Consider the following 22,617-nt stretch of genomic DNA (forward strand, 5'->3'; position numbering starts at 1 on the left):
TTTCCCCAAGCCATTAGATTGAAGCTGCAGCATCTCCCAAGTGCGGGGAGGTGGCCGCCGGGCGCAGCGCTCCCGGGCAGGGCTCCCGCAGGAGAGGGAAGGCAGCTCAGTGCCGGGGGGTGAGAGAGAGTTGGCCTGTTTCTGCCCAGGCGACCCTAGCCCACCAAGTTCTGAAGTTAGCCCAGGTCGCTCCTTCCTCGCCCAGCCCCGAGATGCTGCTGGAAAGAGTCCGAGCTAGTTCAGAGAAGGCAGCTGAGATCTGCCCCTTCAGCAGGAGCCCAGGTAAGAGTCTCTCTCTTTCTCTCTCTCTTTGTTTTCTCTTCCCAATACTGGACAGCAACAACACCCCAGCTGTTCGTGGCGCGGGCGCGGGGGTCAGGAATTCCCACCCCACTCCGCATGGAATGGGTCCCCTGGCCCAGCAAATGTCACCCTGGTCTCAGGAGGATCTAGTTAAGATACATTGCAGAGGGGAGGTCTCAGCTTGAACTAGCAGAGTGCTGGGGGATAAGGGGGGGAAGACCCCCCCTTTACATGTAACCGGGAAAGCAGGTGTTGGTAACATGTGGCTCGCCGATCTCTGGGGTGGCTACACCCCACTGTCAGTGACTTTCGGGGCTTGGGTCCCCGGCGCCTGGCTGCTGCAGGGTGGTAATATTTGGCGTGGCGTTTACATCATCTAGTTAGCAGATTTTCCCGTGCCTGGAGCTGTGTTCCCACGTGTTACTGTCCGAGCTGGGGAGGGGCTGGATCCATTGCAGGAGGCCTCTCCTGCTGGCTTTCTGCAAACAACGTTTAAAAAGGAAACAAAACGAAAAGAAAAGAAAACGTGTGCTGGGGGGGCGGGGGGGAGCCTCGCTCGCTGTGTGGGGCTTTGCCTGCCACAGGCGTTGGGGACGGCTAATGAGCGGTATTGTTAGTGGCTGATCTGGACAGCTGTAGAGCGCGTGTCTGACCTGGGCTCTCCCAGCTCCTCCATCACTCGCGGCTGCCATCCCGCTCCCCTCCCGCAGCCCCCCACGCCTCGCCTAAGCCTCAGGCCCTTCTCCGGCCGGGCTCTGCCAGAGGGGTGCACAGGCGAGCTCCCTGTGCCCGCTCCTCGGGGATGTCAGCGCGCTCAGAGCAGCATCGTGTGTGTTGTCCCCCAGTCCGTGCCCCAAGCTGCGGGCAATCCACCAGCATGCGGGGGCTATTTCCGGGTACACTCCCCACCCGGGATAGGCTGGATCCCACCTCACTGCAGTCCGCAGGAGAGGTCTGATATTGACTCACCCGGGAGCCGGATCGGGCCTTTCCGCTCCAAGGGCAGCGCTGGCGAGAAAGAGCCGCGTGTTAAGAGAAACTCGATTTATTAACACACCTTGCTTTGATAATAGGGCTTCTCATCCGCTTGTTGTGACCCAGCTGATGCTGTTAATCAGGTGGCAGCTCTGCCCTGGGATGACTCGAATATCTATTAACTGGGGGAGGGGGGTGGGAAACCCTATTCTTCTGGAGTGAGAGAAATCAGACCACATTTGCCTTTAAATTAACTAGCCTGCCCGCTCTGAATAAGCAGCACACGATTCGAGATACCGGATGCAGTGAATTATTATTCATTATTATTGACTTTTTAGCTGGGGAGAATTTAATATAATAAGTAAGCAGCTAAAATTATGAAACAAGCAGCTGAACGCTGTCTAGTTAGATCTCTCCTCTCCCCTCTTTACACATACCCCGCACACCAGCAGCCAATATGGCCTTCAGTCTATTTCACATGCTTCAGTTCTTTATCTATTCGGTTAAAAACTGTCTCACCCTTTAATAAATACCCAGCCCAGCTCCGATGAGTCCCGCTGCAGCCATCTCCCTTTGAATGGATTATCATCACCAGGGCACCGAGACAGAAGTCTAGCAGAGCCCCAACCGCTTAGCTCATTCAAATGCACATTGGCTCTGAGTTTTAACGAAAGGGTTTGGATATTTATTCTGGTCCGTTTCTGTTGGAAGAAGCGTTCCCCAATGGGAGAAGTGGAGTCCGAAGGGAAATCTTGTCAGACCTAAGGATTGGGGTTTTTAACTGTAGACACTTCAATACATCCCCGTCCCTGGACATGTGTGGACATAGCAAGAAGAAATCCCGCTTGATTGAGGAGTAAATAATCCAGGGAAATCCAGCTGATTTTTGCCATTCCTCATCTGTTCGTTTGCTTGATTAACTCTTAGACTCGGGGGGATCTCTCTAGTTTTGTAACCTTTAAAACTCTTTCTTCCACTATGTCTAACGGATATTTGACTCCAAATAGTCTGATAGCTGCAATGTCCTTCCCGAAGAAGTGAATGTACGTTAGCTAGCCTGGATGGTTAGGGACTAAAAGGGAAGCTCGGGTGAAATCCAGCAGGAATGTACTTGTTTAAAGGAACAGACTAAGATCTCGATATTACTTTCCTTTCTGCTTTCAGGGAATATACTTGGCTCTCTCCCGCCACCCTGGACTCTTTAGTCTGTTTCAGCAAGGAAAGAAAAATAATCTGGAATTTTAATCCTAAAAAAATGTACTTTAGTATTTAGGGGTAGAAAAAATCACAGCTGCACAGGAGAGTGGAGATGTTAAGAAATCAATTGCTCAAACGTTCCTTGATGGTGCTTTATTAATAGAGAAGCCCTTTTAGACAAGAAATAAAATAGGGGTTTCCTGTATAAACAGAGACAAATAATGTACCGGTTCAGGAGAGCATCTAGAGTAAACCGCTAGCGGATTAAAATAGCATTTGCAGCCCTTCCGAACAGCTGTCACCCTGCAAAACCACTCGACTGGGTTTGGTTATTCGGTGTAAATCAAGCTGATGCCGCTGATCGAAAGCGCGAAGCCGCATTCATGGATGCCGGGGGATTGTCTGGGCTGGCGCCCGGCTGCCCTCTGAGCGGGCAGGTTGTTACACCCGCGGAAGAGCAATGGAATTCCCGGGCTGGGGCTCTGTCAGAGGCTAGAAAATCAGAGACCCCGGGCAAAAAAGGATCGGAGCCTTCCCTTCCAGAGTAACCCATAAACCAGGAGCACAGGGTGCCCTCCCTGCGACAATTCCAGACCCCTGCATTGGTAGGAGATGTTAGTGCAACGCACGATCCTAACAATGAAAAGTACAGCCCTCATCCCTCCCAGGTAACCCCCACGCCTGGGAGACAGAAAGCCCAACGAATACAGCTCCAGAGCCTGCAGTTAGCCGAAGGGGAAATGCTGCTCATGCAACACCAGATGCTCCAGCCCTAAAAGTCTGTCCCTTGCCGCACATGCCTTGGCTCCACGATGGTGAAGATAATTCCACACCAGTGTCCCTAGTTTAGGCATGAAAAGGATCACAACGCACTGCTTTGTGTGGATGTGAATTGTGCTTAGAAGCTGGGTGGGTGCAAAAGCAGATCACCCCCCCACACACACACCTTATACCCCTGCTCTTTGATAAAGCGCCATGGCTATCTACAGCTACAGAGAGTGTCACATGTCCTTTCTATCACGCCTCCGGCATAAGTGTTTCTCATCTGATACCATTACTGTCGCCTGGCTCCTTCAGAGAAGGCGATCAATAGGACATAAAATTATTATTAAAGCTTAAAAGTTGGAAGTAACATTGAAGCATCGCACACCTTTCACCAAAATGCGTTTCATAGCCTCGGAAAATGCAGGCAAATGGGGCATTGATTTTGAATTCATCTGCAGGGTACAGCAGGATCACTACGCCTGATTTCCCCAGACACCTTTTGCCTCTAAAGATCAGTGTCAATAAAATTTATCAGGGTGTTGTCGCACTTAACATTTGATTGAGCTGCCGATCTCGCCCAAAGTAAACAGTTGTCTTAAAAAACCCATAAAACTGGGGGGACGGGACTGGACACCCTTATTAGAAAGGCTTCTTCTGTTCCCCACGCCCGGGAAATGGTAGACTGGCTTGGCCAAGTCCTGCGATCCTGTGACACGGCGGGAAGTGGGAGGAGAAAGAGACAGGTTTCTCCAGCAGGTCTGCCTTCAGCTGCTCCCAAAATTCCGAGCGTGGCAGGCAACTTTGCAAGCTCAGAGTCAAGGGAGCTGTTCCGTGCAATTCCTGAAGAGCTTGGTTTGCCACGGAAGCCAATGGGAGCCTTTCCATAGGACTTTGGAAAGGGCTCGGATTTAAAGGGGGGGGGGGGAATAGATGCATAGAAATAATGATAAAAATCAGATTCCCATTGACTCAACTTCCCCCCCCCACCCCCACTTGTCCCTCTGAGACCAACGTGGTCCAAAAGAAGAGGAGATGTAATCCTCCCAAAAGATCTTTTATCATTTTGCAGGTAGTTCCTATGAATTAATGATCTGGCCCATTTACTTTCAACTTTGGGACTTGATTCCCCCCCCCCCCCGCCGCCTTCCTGGGCAAAACCCTCTTCCTTAAAAAGAGAGGTTGTTTCACAGAGAGGGAGGGCGGTGGGATGCTCATGGATAAGAAGCTTTCCCAATATTTCGGCATTACTGAGGACAGTCCATCCAAACACGACCCTGCCCTTGGTTCTAGGGCTGATTGAAGAGTTCAACCCAGTTTGCAGCGCGCGTTGATCTGATTTTCCTGACCCCTGCGTGGGAGCGCAGACTGCAGGAGTCCATGCTCCAGCCTGGGCTCGGCCGCGGAGTCTGCGCGCTGTGCTAGGGCATGATCCTTCCCGGGGGAAATGTGAGCTTTTCGATCGGACGAGTAGACATTTAGCTCTCCCCCATCACACGAGGCCGGTTTCCTCAGCTGAGGACGGTAGAAATATCTTCCACCTGTGGCCACAGTGGGACAGGAGAGGAACTTCAGGGGGGTGTCACTAGTGTATTTGCCAAATGAGGGGGGGGTAAATACATGAAATGCAAAGCAATTTCCTGGGGGGTCTTAATTTTATACTTCCAGATTCGATGGGACCCCGCCCCCCAGCCAAATCCCAGCTTCACCTGGAAAGTAGGCCCCGGGCTTTGCTTTCACTGGTGATTTTGCAAGGAAAGTGATGCCCCTTGTGCTAACAAACTGCAGGAGGCTGTAAATTACTTTCTGAGAAATAGAATCAAACAATCTCAGCGCCGCTCCCCCTTCTCCAGCTGCTCTCCGCTTCCCTCTTCCTCATGGCCTCCCTCTGCCCGCAAACCCACTGGGACAACCACAGGGCCCAGCAAAGCCAGCCTCAGATAAAAACAATCACTGGGAAGCCCCATTAAAGTATTTTCAGCGACGATCAGGCCGTATTCATTCCCCCCCACACACACACACATAAAAAATGACGAATGGTTCCCCTTGCCTCCGCCGGTCCCCCGAGCCCAGTCGAGACCTGCAGCCTCCCACTCGCCGGCGGTGATGCTATTCCACCCTCCTTTGCACGGGGTGAACTTTAAGGTAGCAGGGTTACTCCTCAGCCCTGTTTGCTCCTGTGTGCAACTCCCTCTTCTGCACTGCAAGCGCACGACACCTCCAGCGGGGTGTGGGTGTGTGTTGTGTGGACCCTGGATGGACTGGGGGGGGGGTGTTTCTGTGCCGAGCAGGCGTGTGGTCCGCTTGCTCGGGGAGGCCAGGGAGCGCCGGAGGGGAGAGGGCGGGCAGACCAGGGCCACGTTTGGCTCTGAGACCCCGGAGCGGGCTGCAGCGCCCCATTTGTGCGGAGTTTGTGGCGGAAGGCGACGCAAGATGGATGCTCTTAAGGAACTGAGCGCGGGCAAGGACTGCTCCAATACAGAGATGCTCTTCGCTTTGCTGGCGCAGAATGAGGACGTGCGCAAAGGTACTGGGCTTTTTTGGGGTGGGGGTGGGGGGAAGCCGGCTTCTCAATGGGTCTGCAGACAGGGGATGGTTCTGGGGGGGTCTTAGAACAGGTGCCGCTGGCACGAGCTCAGAGCATGGCGCAGGGTAGGAAGAGGAGTCAGGGCAAATGCGCACCCCTGGATTTGTACGATTAATTATTACTAATTATTACCTCGTTTATTTGAATGCACTTTTTTTTTTTTGAGCCTCTGAACTTCTGACAACTGTAGGAGCCGGAGAAATGGAGAGCAGCCCCTCCGCCATTTATTTATTACAGATCGAGTTAATTGTACGTCTGTCGTCATAAATCAGGGGAGATCTTTTGCTGAAAAACGCAAAACAGCCTAAGGCGAATTAATGGTAGAAAGAGCTGCATGAAAATGTCATTTATCTGTAGTCCCGGGCGACCGTGAATAATATTTCGGCTGCCCTGGACCAACTCCTTGCAAATGACTCCGGCGCCCTCGGTAGACTTATGTCCCTTGCCTCTGCTGATCATCGTTCCTCCGGGCAGGGATCGGTCTGAAACTTCTCGGGGTGCTCTGCTGGGAGACGCGCATCTACAGCGGAGCTCTGCAAAATCCAACCCCGGGAGGCAAACGAAATCTTCCCCTGCGAGTTCGCCCCAAAGGAGGCGCGATCGGCCCTGCTGCCATCAGTCAGGGGGCTGGGGGATCATACTGTCCCCCTCAGGGTGGGGAGTTCCTGCTCCCTGAAATGGTTTGATCGTTTCCCTCGGGTGCCCTGTGGTTTCTTATCGCAGTAATGCATTGGCTTATCGCTCAGAGGGCAAGGGATTAGGCGGGGCAGGAGAAGAGACAGGGAGGCATCGCCGACATATGTTTTAGCTGCAGCTTCTTTATAAAAGCAAGACATGTGTGAGGCCTTCCCTACCGCCTAGAGACTGGTCTATTTCCTTATCTGTGTCACCAGCTATTCGGAGTCACCGCGGCCCCCTCTCCGGTAGCCCTGCGCATCTTTTATGTCCGAACAGGCCCGATCTTCCCTCCCGTCCTTCTCCAGGCAAAAATTTCCAGGCAGCTTGACTGAGGGTTTTGCCTGAGAAAAGATTGCAGGATCGGGTCCAAAGTCTCGGGACCTCGAAATTAACTAGCCCCCGAGACGGTGAACTCATTGGGTCCGTGTTTTCAGCCTGCCCTGCAGCTTTGATAGGTTTTTCTGCTTGATTGTTAAATAGCAACGAACCTTTTACGCGCTGGATGTTGAAGTTTCATGCACTTTATTCAAAGTCTTATTGACACCCTGAGGGGAAAAGACGAGAATTGGGTACCAGGTCCTGGGACACAAGTACAGGGAGTAGCAGTCGCCACAGGAGCACTTTGAAGAGGGGGCTTAAAATAAATCGGAGCGAGAAGCCCCAGATTTAAATTTTCTTTTTTTTTTTTTTTAAAAAGTCGGGTCTCAAGAATGAATTGTGCCTTTCCCAGCAGCAGATCAGAGAAATATTTTGTCCCTGAACAAAGTCAGAATGTAGGACACCTGCCTGCCCAGAGCACTGAGAAGAGGGCCCTGCATTATTTTTGAGCTTGGACTAGATGACCTCCTGAGGGCTCTTCCAACCCTAATCTTCCATGATTCTATGATTGCCTAAAACAGTTGATTGTAAAGGTATAATTCGGTTCCCTGGCCAGAAGGCTGCTGGCTGAGATCAGGGGAGTACAAGAAGCAGGATCAGAAGCTTGCAGGCTTGTTTCACTCGGGGGGTTGTTCGCATAACCTGTGCAATTCTGTTCCTTACCCAGATCGTTTTTGAAACACCCTCTAAAAGCCGTCCAGGGCACTAGTGCTTTGCGTTAGAGCCCTAACTCTAATGCACATTGAGAAGGGAAACAGCACCTCTGGCCTTTTCAGGGTGCGGGCTAAACAGTGTTTTATTCCCCGGGCTAGTGATAGCTAGGTAAAGGAAGGTCTTTTTGCGCCGCCCCTGTTTCCTTGATTTGACCCTCTTCCGAACTAAAACACACATTGGCACAGATGTATAAAGTTAGATCACTGGTTATTAGAGGCAACGGCCCAGCACTGGATTGTGCAGTTCAGACACGAAAAGGAGAGATCTTGGTGTTAATACAGCCCCAGAACAAAGGGGGGGGGGACAGAAAAAGGCAGCCCCCCCACCCGACCCCCTTTACTCCTGCACCCTGCTCAGGTCTAAACCAGAGGAACCCCTCTTTTCTCTCTCCCGCCGCCGAGGAGAGGATCCGTATCGAGGCAGGACATTAAAGTTTTAGCAGAGGCTCACAATGCAAACAAAAGCTGAATGCCGCTTCAAGCGCAGGGCTGGGGCGTGGGGCGAGGCTGGCGGATAAATAATTGAGCAGCGAGCTCTCTACCTGGGCTTCCTGAGCAACCAGCTGGGCAAGCGCCGCGCTCAGCCCACCCCAGCTCCGTGCCGGGTTCGCCCGGGGACCTGCCTTGGTCACCGAGAAGGAGCGAACATCTCCTCTTCGCTTTCTAGTCACTTGGGCACCACCTTGGGGAGGCCTTGCTAGTTCTTCAAATGTCACCCCCCTGCGCAGGTTCCAGGTGCCCACCCCTGGGTGCAGCCAGACCCTCAGACCTAAGCTAACCGGAAAGAGTCCGCCCAGAAACCCATAGTCACCCCCCGCCCCACAGCCTCCGGCTCCTGTCTCGTTAGACTTTGAGCAAACGGCTCTGAACCGGCCCCCGAGCCGGGGGGGGGGGGGATTGCACTTACACTTTATTTTCTCATCAAATTCATTCCCCGATTAATGGTTTAATGCCCAGCCTGGCTCTTGTCTGAGGCTAAAGGAAAGACACCTATTTCCTCGCCCTGGGTTCTGGGCAATAATGGCCGGGAGAGCGGACACTATGTAAACCGGATCGAGCAACAGCTCTTCGCCATGGGCCGCCCGGCCAGCACCAGGGAGCGTCGGTTGCGCCCAGCCCCGGGTGCAGGTCTGTACGGCCCCCACAGCTTGCCATGTTAGCAGCGTCGCACGCAAAACACCCAGGATATGGCCTACGGGCAGCGTTCGCCACCCGCCAGCACCTGCTCGCGGCGCGTGTCCCTGCTGGAAAGCGGCGAACTTCAGTAGGCTCGGGTGATGCCTCGCTGGTTTCGGGCGGCCGGGCACGGGCACCCGCGGAGCAGGACCTGTCCGAAGCAGTAGGGGTCGCTGCACCCTGGCGGGGGAGAGATTTGCATACATCGAATTATCCTTCCGATCAGAAGACAAAGGTTTATTGCCAGTTTCAAGACGTGGGTCGGTGACTGTGGAGACCAAACTGCCCGTGGCTGCCGAGGTGTCAGGTGCGAGAGATCGTCCCCGGTGCAGGATCACTGGACGGACCATGAAAACATTCGGCTATCGCTGGCAAATACAGCGCAACCTTTGCTCACCCTGTCTGGAAACCAGGGGTAACTGGTCACAGAGCCATTGCACTGAATCTCGCATAAAACAGACCTCCCTCCCCCCCACCATTGGGAAGAAGTCGTTTTAATAAACAACGTGTGTACCTTTCCCTGTGTGTATTTATTGCACAGGCTGTTCTGTGACTTGGGCGGCTGGCAGGCGTGCACACACAAACACTGAGTGCATCCGATGAAGTGAGCCGTAGCTCACGAAAGCTTACTCTCTAATAAATGTGTTAGTCTCTAAGGAGCCAGGAGTCCTCCTGTTCTTTTTACACAAATACTTGTTTCTCTGGAATACACGCAACACTTTACAGACAAATATTGGCTTGTGCAGGAGGTCAGACGAGATGGTGGTCAGTTCTGGCCTTCAGTCTCAGGCCCTGGCACGTACATCCCATGGCTGAGGTATTTGTACTTCGGATATCTGTTTGTACAACGGCCGGGGCAGCCCAGCTTTCAGTGCACTGGATCTTTACCCAGAACAGGTTGCCAGCCTGTGAATTAATTTATTTCTTTTGACGAAGTGCTTCAGATTCCCCAAGAAAATTAAGACCCGAGATAAACACAGAATAAAACCCAACGGTCAGGACACGGACTAGTGTTGGCTGTCTCAGGAACCCCAGGGATTTTTCACTGAGGGGGCTGCCTAGCCCGTTTATTCCTAAAAAGTTCAAGCAGCAGCCTCCCTCCTGCGTGAAGCCTTGCAGCTAGTCACTGGGCTCCAGCAATTTCCTGGGGCTGAAATTAACCACAGTGCCCACGTGATCGCCCCCTCCAGGCTCTTAAAACTGACACCAGTGAGAGAAGCCGAAGTGACCCAGGTCTAAAAATAAACTGATTTAGTGAATTAAATCTCCTCTCTCTCCCCGCTTAGCTTACAGCGGCCTTTACCGTTTTAATTGTCAGGTGTGATTTGGAGAGAGATCCAGGGTGGGGTGGGGGATTCCTGATTGGTGCGGGGGAAGGCTGTGACCAGGAATATTTGACTCAGGCCTAATTATAGAATTGGTAGCAGTGAGGGAGAGAGAGAGGAGATGTGTGTAAAGATGGCAAACCCAGGGCTCCCGGGGTCAAAAGCAGTTTAGATGGTTTTTTTTCCGGGGGGGGGGGAAAGGAAGGGTCGACCAGAAGGGCTACAAAGAACAATAAAAATGGGGGATCTGCTCCCGCATGTAAACCCAGGGAGGATGCTGAACCCTGAAGACACGTTTTAAGGACGTTTCCTCTCTCTGCTGGACTCACAATGCAACGTAAGGGTCTAGTCACTTAATAGGTGTGTGTGTGTGTGTGTGTGTACACACCCTGCAAGGCAGGAAATTAATTTCTATGAGGGTTTATATTAATTTAAGAGATTGTATTTTGTTTTGGAAAATCAGATTAGACGGCAAGGAGCAGAAGGAAGCAATATTCTTTGGTTATGAGACGGTGATTTGGGAGTCTTAAGCTTCCCCCCCTCATCCCTCCCCCCCCCAGCTGGGGTCTTGGGGGTTAGACAGCAGCACCTTCTGTCTGACCTGAGCAGCGTGTGCGGAGGAGCTTAATTGGGGCTGGACAGTTGCTAAGACTATGGGATGCCAACCTTGGAGTCTAACGTTAGCTGGCAAGTTGTTTCTCTCTACTTGCAATGTCTTTGCTGTATTTTTTTTTCCGGGAGGGGGGTTCAGATGATCAATAATTGTGTGTTTGTTTCAGGACATTTTAGCACATGGCTTGTTTTGCAGGGGGGCGATATATTAGACAACACAACGAGCCTGTCAAATTATTGTTGTTGTTACTGTGAATATTTCCCTGGGAATTTATACAAAAAAACCTAGAACTTTTTTTTTGGCCAGTGTAATTTGTACTGGTCGGTTTTGTGGATGGTGGAAATGATATTCTCTGGGTAGAAACAGAATCAAAAATCTAATGAAGATAAAACTCTGTTTGCGGCTCTTCTGTTTAAAGGACCAGGAGAGGACTCCTCCAGGAGCGCCAACAATTGGTTTCGGTTGCGGTAACATTTGTTTGTATGTTTATTTGCTGGCAATCCAGGAGCCTCCAAAAGCTAGCCGCAATGGGGAATCAAAGAAGCGATGAAATCGGGCTCCGGCGTGAACCGTTTGCCTTGAAAATGTTTCTCTTTTTCGACTGGCACCTGTGAGTGTGTTCGGCTCCCACCAGGTGCGCCTGGGCGGGCTGGAGAAACCCACTTCGGACGCGTTTGCGTCCAACCCGCAGATTTGCAATTTAGCGGCGTTTATCTTCTGCAATTTTGCAATGGACAGGCTTCGGGGGCTGGTTGGTTTTTAATTATTTTACCGGATGCAGAAAGTATACCTCCAAAATACGCCTTCTCCAGCAGAGATCTACAGCAACCGTTCATTCAAGGACATCACTAGAAATAATCCGGCGCCTCTTTCCCCTCCTGAAATAGGAAATCAGAATCAATTGCAGCTCCCCAGAGGCATTTGAACCCGTTTCTTTTCTGACCTCCCCCTCCCCCGGTATTTACTCTTAAAAGGCACTTTCAGCATCTTTGGCTCTTGAATAATAAATCCCCGAATTTTATACACATCCCCACGCACGTGTTGCATTTGCAATTTTAAAAAGAACAGCGTGGGAGATCACGTGATCTAACGTGGCAGCTTCCCCGTGTCTATTTTTAATATTGATGACCTGTGATGTGCTTTTGGGATGTATCGTTTCAATGTGTGACCGGCGCGAAATTGTTGCTGTCGTTCTGGGCCCCAGGATGCGAGGGAGACAAGGTGGGTGAGGTGCTCTCTCTGATTGCACCAGGCCTGAAGAACAGCTCGGGGCACGCTCCAAAGCTCGTCTCCTTCCCGAGCAGAAGTTGGCCCTTGTCTCTCTCACATCCTGCAGTTGCACTGTGGGCTCTGGACCTGCCCTGGCTCTTGCAATGTAGGCGAATCCAAGCCTGGACACGCTGTGAAGTGTCTCCCCATCGAGCCAGTTTGTGCCCGTGTCTGAGAGAGCTGAATTCCTGCTCGCTAACGTGCGCCCGATTTGCGAGCCCGAGCCCGAGCCACCGATCCAGGAAACGTGTGTGGACACAGAACGTGTGTGGACACAGGACGTGTGTGGACATAGAACGATGAGTCGGAGCTCCTTCCAGCAACTGGAGCTTCATCTATGTGCAGACGTTGCCCCCAGATCTGATCCAATCCTGTTCCAACTGAAGCCTTCCCATTGCAAGGGTGGGATCGGGCCCCTACTTGCTTTAGAAGTGAGAAATTAAACCGCATAATTATGTCCTTTATCCCTCTCTCCCCCCTCCCAGAAATCCCGCTCTGTGCAGGCTGCAACCAACACATTGTGGACCGGTTCATCCTGAAGGTGCTGGAGAGACCCTGGCACAGCAAATGCCTGAAATGCAGCGATTGCCAGACCCAGCTGGCTGAGAAATGCTTCAGCAGAGGGGACAGCGTGTACTGCAAAGAGGACTTCTTCAAGTGAGTAAAACCAAACCAAACCCAGCACCCTTGGAGGAAGGGGACGGGGACGGGGACGGGGCAGAGATTTTAGGGCAAGGACATGGGAGGAGAGGGGAAGGGAAGTGACTAGTCACCGGGATTCTGTCCATTCTACACAAATAACTCGGCAATGATTAATCTTAGCAGGGCCCTACATGGAGGGTGAATGCAGAAGCAGGGTGAGGGGGGTTGTGGCGTCGGGTCACTGTTCTGCCCTCCTAGGGGATGCTGGGGACTGCTCTGATTTGAACGGGGCTCCAGCCCGTCCGCACATCCCACCGGCTTGCGCTCTCTCTCCCTTCAAAACATACGGCTTCCCCGGAGATCACGGTGGCATCTGAGAACTGGCTGCATGCAGAAAAGGACCCTGCGAATAAAGAGGCTGATAAAAAAAAGTTCTGTAGGGGAGCGGGGGGGGGGGGAGAGCCGGATTTGCCTTTCTGCACCTCACCCCGCAAACGGCTTTCGGTGCAGCGGATGCAGGTAGCCGGGGAAATCTGCATCCCCGCCTGACTTGCGTTGCGGCCGCTGTTCAGCCTCCGGTGGCGGGGGTGCGAGCACACAGCCACCCGCGGTACCCCGGGGCCTGCGCTGAGCTCCCAGCCGAGCTTTGCCTGGCCAAGAACCCCCCCGAGACACACGCCGGGTACTGACACGCGACCTCCGCACCAGAGCTTAAACCACCCCCCCACGGAAAGGGGTCAGTCCCCAGATAGCCCGGGGGGAAACCCCCACCCGCAGAAGGCTACGTCCTAAACCTGGAGGGTTACATTTTGATTCCAGCCACGATTTTATGTATTTGGTAGCAGTAAATGGTGGGGAGGGATAGCTCAGTGGTTTGAGCATTGGCCTGCTAAACCCAGGGTTGTGAGTTCAATCCTCCAGGGGGCCACTTCGGGATATGGGGTAAAAATTGGGGATTGGTCCTGCTTTGAGCAGGGGGTTGGACTAGATGACCTCCTGAGGTCCCTTCCAACCCTGATATTCTATGATTCTATGAAAAGCAACTCCCCCCCCCTTTCCGGTCTTATCTCAGTGGTAATAGGTAAATCAGGGCGCAAATGTAAGAGTTCACACGCCCTTCCCGTAGGGCAGAGCTCACCCAGCGTTTTTGGGGCCGCGCTGGTTTTTCTTCCAGATTTTGCATCCAGGGCAAAAAAGAAAGCGAGCCCTTTCCTTTGTGACCCTGCAATAGAAACCACCCGCAGTAAAAACCAAATAGGGAATGACCGTCGAGTCTGGAAAGACCCCTGCTCGATACAGAATTAAACTCCCTGGACACTTGGGCGGTAGACACGACTGAAAGTGTATTTGGGGCCATTCGTTAAAATGGTGTTGATGTAAAAGGGGGGGGGAATCCAACGCTAGTGTCCCCAGACAGGGTCATTGCAGGATCGGGCCCGAAGGAGCTGGCTGGTTGGCGGGGATGCTGCGTTCCGGGGGTGCTGGCCTCTGGGAGGGGCGGGCGCTCAGCACCTCGGAAGAACCAGGCCCTCAGCCTTCAGCCTGGTCTGCCGGGGTTAGGAATAAACAGAAACCCAGAGCAGGCCAATGCTCTGGCCGCTTCTCTGGGGCGGGGCTGGGACCCCCCCAGCGCTGGCGAGCAGCAAGGGGGGCGTTCAGACCCGCTTCCACGGACGTTTTACCGAGCCAGGAGACCAGGGGGACCAGGCGCGCAGCGTGGCCGGGGCTGGAACGCGTGGAGGGCGGTGCAGCCGACCCCCCCCCCCCGCCAGGGATCTTTCCTGGGCCCAGATCTGTGTCTTGCTAAACGCCAATGATCCAGCCCCCGTCCCCCCCTTCCCTTCTGAGCTAAGAGCCCCCCCCCAGCAAATCCTGTCGGTCGCTTCTCGCACCGCGCAAGCTCCACCGGGGCCCAGGCAAGGCGCTGAGATGCGCCTCCTTGGAAGGCAACTACACCCCCGCCAGCTGCGCTGCAGACCCCTCTCCACGGCGGGCAGCGGCCTGGCAGGCTGTGGTTCAGGCATCCCCCTTCCTCCAAGCAGATGCCTCGCTTCAAGCACCCCCTGAGGCCTCGGAGCGTCCTGCCCTTCAGGCCGGCTACACATCCCATGCTCAGGCGCAGCGTCCTTCCCAGGCCGGCCCCTGGGATTCCGGTGAGCAGCCAGCCCCGCGGGAGGGCAGGAGTTGGCTGTGATGCGACCAAGGATTCACTTAGAAAGAAAGTGAACCCGGTAGGAATCGAGCAGGTCCGAAGCCTCCCGTGACCCAGAACCAGCATCTGCCCCTGCCCTAGGGAATCTTTCTTTGCAGTTCAATAAATAGCAACTTTCTGTTGGATTTTTTTTTTAAATAGGAGGTTTGGGACCAAATGTGCCGCCTGTCAACAGGGGATCCCCCCGACCCAGGTGGTGAGAAGGGCCCAAGATTTTGTCTACCACCTGCACTGCTTCTCTTGCATCGTGTGTAAAAGGCAGCTGGCCACGGGGGACGAGTTCTACCTCATGGAGGACAGCCGGCTGGTCTGTAAAGGAGACTATGAGACCGCCAAGCAGAGAGGTAACGGGGCAAGTCAGCCTGGGATCGCCCTAGCTAGCACAGTGCTCCGGGGAAGCTAGAGAGACGGGGGATTGCTCCTGGCCACCCACCGACCCACCCACATTCCTTCCCATACAAGCTGGTATATCAAGCAAGATTCCGTAACAGAGATGAAGGGAACTAGATACAACGGAGTGATCTGCAGCTTAGGGTGTCTCCTTCAAAACATAGGCTCAAGAAGACAAAGGGTTCCACCCTTACACTGCTCGGAGAGATTTATTTTATTTTCCAAAATATAAAATCAGTGAGAGAACTAAGAACATAAGAACGGCCACACTGGGTCAGACCAAAGACCCATCTCGCCCAGTGTCCTGTCCTCCGACAATGGCCAGTGCCAGGTGCCTCCGAGGGAATGAACAGAACTGGTAATCACCAAGTGATCCATCCCTTCTCGCTCATTCCCAGCTTCTGGCAAACAGAGGCTAGGGACACCATCCCTGTCCATCCTGGCTAATAGCCACTGATGGATCTATCCTCTATTAATTTATCTAGTTCTTTTCTGAACCCTGTTTTATCCTGGCCTTCACAACATCTCCTGGCAAGGAGTTCCACAGGTTGACTGTGCCTTGTGTGAAAAAAGTACTTCCTTTTGGTTGTTTTAAACCTGCTGCCTACTACTACTTTCCACATTACTACTTTCCACAGGTTGACTGTGCCTTGTGTGAAAAAAATACTTCCTTTTGGTTGTTTTAAACCTGCTGCCTACTACTTTCATTTGGTGACCCGGAGTTCTTGTGTTATGAGAACTAGGGGTCACCAAATTAGGGGTCACTATTAGCCAATTATTAATTACTTTCATCCCTCTCCTACCATATAACAAGTAAAACCTACTTGAGAATGCCCAGCAGCGAAATAACCCATATTTCAGCTTGAAAGGGGTCTGTATTTTTGTATCTGGGCTTAGGATAGTTTTTTTTGGGGGGGGGGGCCATCCTGAGGCAAAACTTCTATTGACTTTATTGAGTTTTGGCTGATGCTTTGACATGGACGCGTGTGTTGCCATTGACTCCAATGGGGCAGCAAGAGGATTGAGAAATTGTTCTTCTAGGGGTCTCCTTCCGAGTTGGGAGCTCTCGGGGACCACACGCTAAAGCGATATCTTGATTTTGAAATTCATACTAAGCACCAACCTCTTCCAGACACGTGATCTTGTAAAGTCAGGTGAATTCATAGGACGATCATGGAAAAAGCCTAAAATCTTCCCAGCTTAGTAGTGTTCCAGATTTCCAAGGGGAAAGGATAACCGGCTATTTCAGCCTTCACTGGTTTAAAGTGAGCAACGTTCCATTTTCTGTACGAGTGGTCATGTAAATTGGACAGCTCTCTGCTGTGGTAACTATCCATCTATATATCCTTCCATGCGTCCAAAATTCAAACCCCATTCAAATTCAGACATTGCTGAGTACTAGCTATTTATAGAGCGCACACCATTGCTGACAGAGAACATACAGTGGGAACACCCCCCCCACACCCACAGTTTTGAGGTGGTTATTAGAGTTTCAGGTGCAGATTTTTAAGACCGGATGTTTGCTGATGCCCTAGGCAAGCAGTCTGGCGGAGATCTGGGTGGCACAAAGCAACGTTAAAAGGCTCTCCCTTTCTAAGTATAGTTGAGACTAATTGTGAACACTTTGGTTCTAGAACAAGAGGGTTTATTTAGCCACCGAGTTAACGCTTCAGTTGTGTGTAGAACACACACGAGGGCCCAAGATAATGTGATTCCCAACTAATAAGACAGACCCCAAGGTGTTCGATAGGTGTTTTTCCATTCAGTCCTCCCTAAACTTAACTAGCAGATTAACCCGTTGGACTTTTCTCCCATTGCCCCAGGCTGGGTGTCTTCTGTGAGCCGCTGAGGTCCTGGGTCTGTCACCCATCCTCCAGCGGGGGGGTTGAATGAACTGCACCGCGGCTACTTCCAGGGGTTTGAGCTGATGTTGCCTGGAATTTGGGATTTCGGGGGGAATGCATTGCCCTTGTGTTCGGGTCGGCGCCCCGTAGTGGTGCCCGCTGGTCTGGGCGTTAGGACAGTCAGAACACACGCAATTTTGCACTGTGAACTCCAGAGCCACTTCGGTTTTGCGTGCCACAGACACACTCCCCAGGCTCGGCTCTGGGGGCCCTATTCATAGTCTGCTGCCGGTAGAGGGGCTAGAGGCGAAGAAAGCAGAACAGTGTGTGTGTGTGTGTGGGGGGGAACCGGTGGGAATAATTCTCACGCGGGGAGCGGACCACAGTGGAGCCTTCGAGAATTATTGTGAATTTCCACTCTCACTTTTAGAACGCGCATCCATTCAGCCTAATCGGCGGCCCAATATTTGTACCCCATTTAAGTAGGTCAGAGTTGCTGCTCAGGGGATAGTTCATAGCCTTGCTCATTCAAAACCACAAAAAACCCAAACCCAGAGCACACATCGATTAGTTTGTATCCCAGGAGAAGTTTTAATACTAATGAAGATTTGCTTCAACACAGGAGCAGTGACATGAAAAACGGGCTTTCTATTTATAGCACTCCGCACACGATTGCATACCCAAGTCAAAACTTTATTCAATAATTGTGTCTCGGCTTAATCGGCATCACTTGCAGCTCCTCTCTTTATGGTTGTCTTTTATTTGTGTCATCTGAAGAAGATCTATTTAAATATCTCTAGATCGACATTATGGCTTATTAAATGGCTACTTTCCCCTCCCTCGCTAAATTAACACCGGAGAATAACGAAAAGGGAGGACTTGTGGCACCTTAGAGACTAACCAATTTATTTGAGCATGAGCTTTCGTGAGCTACAGCATCCGATGAAGTGAGCTGTAGCTCAGGAAAGCTTATGCTGAAATAAATTGGTTAGTCTCTGAGGTGCCACGAGTCCTCCTTTTCTTTTTGAGGATACAGACTAACACGGCTGCTACTCTGAAACCGGAGAATAACGATATTATCACCCCATGAAACCATAGTGATTCTCGTTCTCATTTTATACACTGCTTGTCCCTTAAATGTTGGCAAAGTGAGCACAGATTTGTTTTCCCCTGGATTCCCCCCACCTCCCGTTCCAGACTAGCTTTAACGCGAGCAGAGCCAACCAGTGCATGAAACTCCAGGTCCAGCTTTTCACTCCTCGTCCCGAGCCATTCTTCAGGCGACTGTGACTCAAATTGGGCTCTCTGCTTGGGCAATAATGGGCGTTATTTCTTGCCAACGTTTGCAGAGGCGGAGTCCACGGCAAAGAGACCCCGAACCACGATCACAGCCAAGCAGCTGGAAACCCTGAAGAACGCTTATAACAACTCCCCCAAACCTGCCAGGCACGTGAGAGAGCAGCTGTCCTCAGAGACCGGGCTGGATATGAGAGTCGTACAGGTGAGATGGGGCAGCGCAAGCATCCCCGGCGGAGATCCCTGCCTCCTTGGAAAGCCAGGGGAGTCCACGCCCCACTGAATCGCTCTTATTTGGGAGGGTTCGTTTTATAAACAGGTATTGACTCAACAATGCATTTTAGTTGGTCAGACTGGATCCAGAAAACAGTCTTTTGTAATTATTAAACATCTATCTTGTGGTGGTCATCTCTGTACAGACCCAGAGTAATGGCCAGTCCTTGTGCTTTCACAATGGTTTCAACACACAAACACACACACAGAGAGATTTGCCCGAGCATATTTGCTACAGCTGGGTGAAATGCTCCGAATTTGGATTTTTATAGTGTTGGTCAAAATTTGAAATGTTGACCAAAAAACTGGGGCGGGGGGAGAATCACAATTTTCACAGATCCGCGCCCCCCACCCCCTTCCCTCTCGTTTTCTTAAAAAGACCGGTTCTAAAGCTGGCAAAAAATTTACTCATCTTTTGCAGCGTAAACAACACACACATCGGCGGTTTGAATTTTGACAAAGAAAACCAAACCTTCAAATAATTGTTCAGTGAAAGTTTCGCAATTTCCTTCCATTTTTGGTGCGGACCTAATATTTGTGCCTGATCTCTGTGTTCCCGGCTCGCCCAAGGCTCTGGTCCTCCAATGCACCCTACGCCCGGGGGCTCCCTTGTCTCCGGGGGGGACTCTGGGCCGGCGCAGTGGTACCCCCGTGCGCGATGAATAGCTCGAAGAGCGGGTTGAAAGTTTTTGTCATTGAAAAAAGTAATTTCCTTGAAAACCAATTTTTATATGAAAACATTTTATTTGATGCAAATATTAAAATTGTTGCCATGCCTCTCTTCCCCCCCCCCCCGCTTTTAGAAAACTAGAGACTTCTCAAGTTGTTCCTTTAACCCCCTTTGTTTCCTTGGGCAGGTGTGGTTCCAGAACCGAAGGGCTAAGGAAAAAAGACTAAAGAAAGATGCTGGGAGGCAGAGATGGGGCCAGTACTTTAGGAATATGAAAAGATCCCGGGGGAATTCAAAATCGGACAAGGACAGTATCCAGGAGGAGGGCCCAGATAGTGATGCTGAGGTCTCCTTTACAGGTAAGAGGAAGAAGGTGCATGCTCTGGCTGGCACGGCTGGTATGCTGCGGAGATCACAAGCGTGTAATCAAGGCTTGAGCGAGATTTCAGGGTGCATAGGCCTCATGCTAACCCCCTGGACAGGGGTCAATTTCACCCCAAGGGCATTTTTCACCCAGCCTTCTTCCAAGCACAGCTGCCGGTTTTGCATCACAGTTTCATTTCGTTCTTTAAATACCATTTGCTTGCTCAGCATTTCCTGCCATAAAATAATCAAAGAAAACAAATGCCCAATACAGGTGAATTAAACTGGGAACATAAACACAAATACGTGCCGGCAAGAACTGGAGCAAGCCATGACTGAGTCAGCGTTCTGCTAAGTAACTTCTCTCCACTGTGACCGCAGTGAGTGATTTAGATCTCCTCGGGGCAGGAGACAATTTGGACTCAATTGCATTTGAGAAACTAAAGGTGGAAGTTATATATTTTTTAAATGGTGTCACATTTGAAACCATCAAAGGAAAAACATGAAGAATGTCACTCCGGATTTGTCTGGGCAAGTGACCTCTGACATTAAAGAAATACTTCTCTTTGAGGAACTTTATAAATGACAAAGATGTAAAAGCAAAAAAGTCCAGAACGATTGATCAGAATGTTTATATTGCAAATATTGATAGGGGAGTCTCTGCAACCCATTGGATTGTTTCTGGGGTGTTCATATTCCATGAGTTATGTTCTGGAAGTGTTTTTATTTCAACGATTTTTGGGGAGCGGGGGTTATTCCACTGAATTATTATGGGGGTATTTTTTATTTCATCTCCTTGTTTTGGGCTGTTGCTCTCATAGGATTTCAAGCTTCTTTGGAGGAGAGATGTCACTCTGTCATCTGTTTTGACAGACATTCCCTCAAGCTTTGATGCAATAGAGCACTTAACCACATGCTTAACTTTAAGCAAGAGTAGTTGCCCTTGACTTCAAAAGTGTTCTCCTGTTGCTCAGTGCTTGCTCAGTGCCACAGACACCTCCTCTTCATGGCATTTCTTAGCACAGCCATCAGTTAACTGCTCCTTCCTGTGATCTAGTACCTTCTGCCAATATAAGGCACGGATATGGGCCCATTACCATAGTGTTCAAAAACCTCGCAATGCCAAAAGTAGTTTTGAGCCCAAAACATCAAGACCTTCCATTCTGAAAATGTTGAAACCTGAGGTTTTGACATTTTCAAAATGTTTTTTCCAATTTTTCAAAATGAAATTTTGTTGAAGTCTATGTAGTTTTGGGGAAATTTTTGGTTTTGTAAAAACAGCATTTTCCCATGGAAAACTCTTTAGATGAAAAATGTTCATGCAGCTTTATGTATAAATCTATTTTAAATTTCAGCTTGTCTATTGATTCCCTAACGTATTAAATTTTCATGCCTGCTCCCATATGATCTTATGCAGCATCATTATTCTATATGAATAGCCCATTACACAGTAACTAAAAGTATTAAACACAATTATTGATAAGTTGAAGATATGCACCAGGTTGATATCCTAGATAAGAAAGTCATTCTCAGTTTTTATGAAGGGTCCAATAAATGCAGATATAATTTTGCTGGTAACTAGAAAATATGTTTCATTTTCAATAATGTTTTTAAGTGATCCAAATATACTCCATTAACTATTTCTAATCACCCCAAAACCATTGCAATTTTAATTCCTTTTCCTAAGTAATGAATGGTTTTCCTTTAGATCATTCCCTTCTATCAGTGAGTATCACGGTAGCTCCTGAAATGATAGTGAAAATAGAGATAAATATAACTAATGAGGCCATAATAATAATTAATAAAAGGAACACAGAACAATAGAAAGAGGCAGATCTCAAGAGCCTAGACTCACATCTCCCTTAAAAGATATTTTTTTAAAATAAGGTTATTTCTTAATATCTACATTTCATACATGCTTTTAAAAGCCCAAGTGAATTAGACTCTTGCCCCCAGGATTAAAAACAAAATCCCATTGACTTGGCTGAGATCCAGCCAGAGATAGAAAACAGAGGTAATAAGGAATTAAGAAATGACAAGACCAACATAGCATTGAAAAGCTGTGAAAAACATGCAAGTCCTCTCTCTCTCTCTCTCTCACCATACACACCCATCTAATCTATCTGTCCATCTGTGGGTTTTATAGTTCCACAGCATTCAAGGTTTCTGATCAGATTGTCTCCAGCTAGTTTGCTTTCCCAATAAATCAAGCCCGTTTCCCTTTCAGATGAGCCCTCTATGTCAGAAATGAGTCACTCCAATGGGATTTACAGCAACCTAAATGAAGCTTCTCCTGCTTTGGGGAGACAAGCTGGGACCAACGGGAGCTTCTCTTTGGAACACAGTGGCATTCCCGCTCAGGACCAGTACCACGACCTCAGATCCAACAGCCCCTACGGGATACCCCAATCGCCAGCTTCTTTGCAGGCCTTGCCAGGCCACCAGCCTTTAATCTCAAGCTTGGTTTATCCAGACAATGGTTTAGGCATCATAGCTCAAGGTGGACAAGGCGTGCCCCAGCCAATGAGAGTCTTAGGTGGGAATGGACCCAGTTCTGATCTCTCCACAGGGAGCAGTGGAGGGTATCCAGACTTCCCTGCAAGTCCTGCCTCTTGGCTAGATGAAGTTGATCATGGCCAGTTTTGATACAGGACCCACCACAATGTGGGGAAAAGACTTCAGGCTACTAAGCATCATCTACTGTTGAGAATATAATGTGGGGCAAAAAATGACCTCTGAGGAAAAAGTAAGATAGTTACATGGAGAAAGAAAGTCAAATGTGCTCAAGAGGCTGGCCAGCTGTGGGTTAGCAAAAGACAGTTGACCAAGGAATCATGTCAGAGTGACTGGCTTAAGAAAAGTCCAAGTGAAACTGCTCATAGTGTCTTTACAGAACAGTATTGACCACCAAGACTCGTGCTTTACAGAGCTGATAACGTATTTTGTTTTCT

The 22,617-nt window shown here is 50.3% G+C and overlaps 1 protein-coding gene across 2 annotated transcripts; it reads left to right on the top strand.

Annotated features, from left to right (window-relative positions):
* Positions 1 to 212: 212 nt before the first annotated feature.
* LHX3 (LIM homeobox 3) lies at positions 213 to 22,312 on the top strand. 2 transcript variants are annotated; one of them, XM_073314480.1, is made up of 6 exons: positions 213 to 282; positions 12,462 to 12,633; positions 14,972 to 15,174; positions 18,414 to 18,565; positions 19,491 to 19,662; positions 21,894 to 22,312. In XM_073314480.1, exons 1-6 carry the CDS (start codon positions 213 to 215, stop codon positions 22,310 to 22,312), a joined length of 1,188 nt encoding a protein of 395 aa, XP_073170581.1. The 2 variants fall into 2 exon arrangements, with proteins under 2 accessions (XP_073170581.1, XP_073170580.1); XM_073314479.1 differs by lacking the exon at positions 213 to 282 and adding an exon at positions 5,671 to 5,764.
* Positions 22,313 to 22,617: the final 305 nt, after the last annotated feature.

The sequence above is a fragment of the Lepidochelys kempii genome, chromosome 16 (assembly GCF_965140265.1).
Source record: "Lepidochelys kempii isolate rLepKem1 chromosome 16, rLepKem1.hap2, whole genome shotgun sequence".
NCBI lineage: Eukaryota > Metazoa > Chordata > Testudines > Cheloniidae > Lepidochelys > Lepidochelys kempii.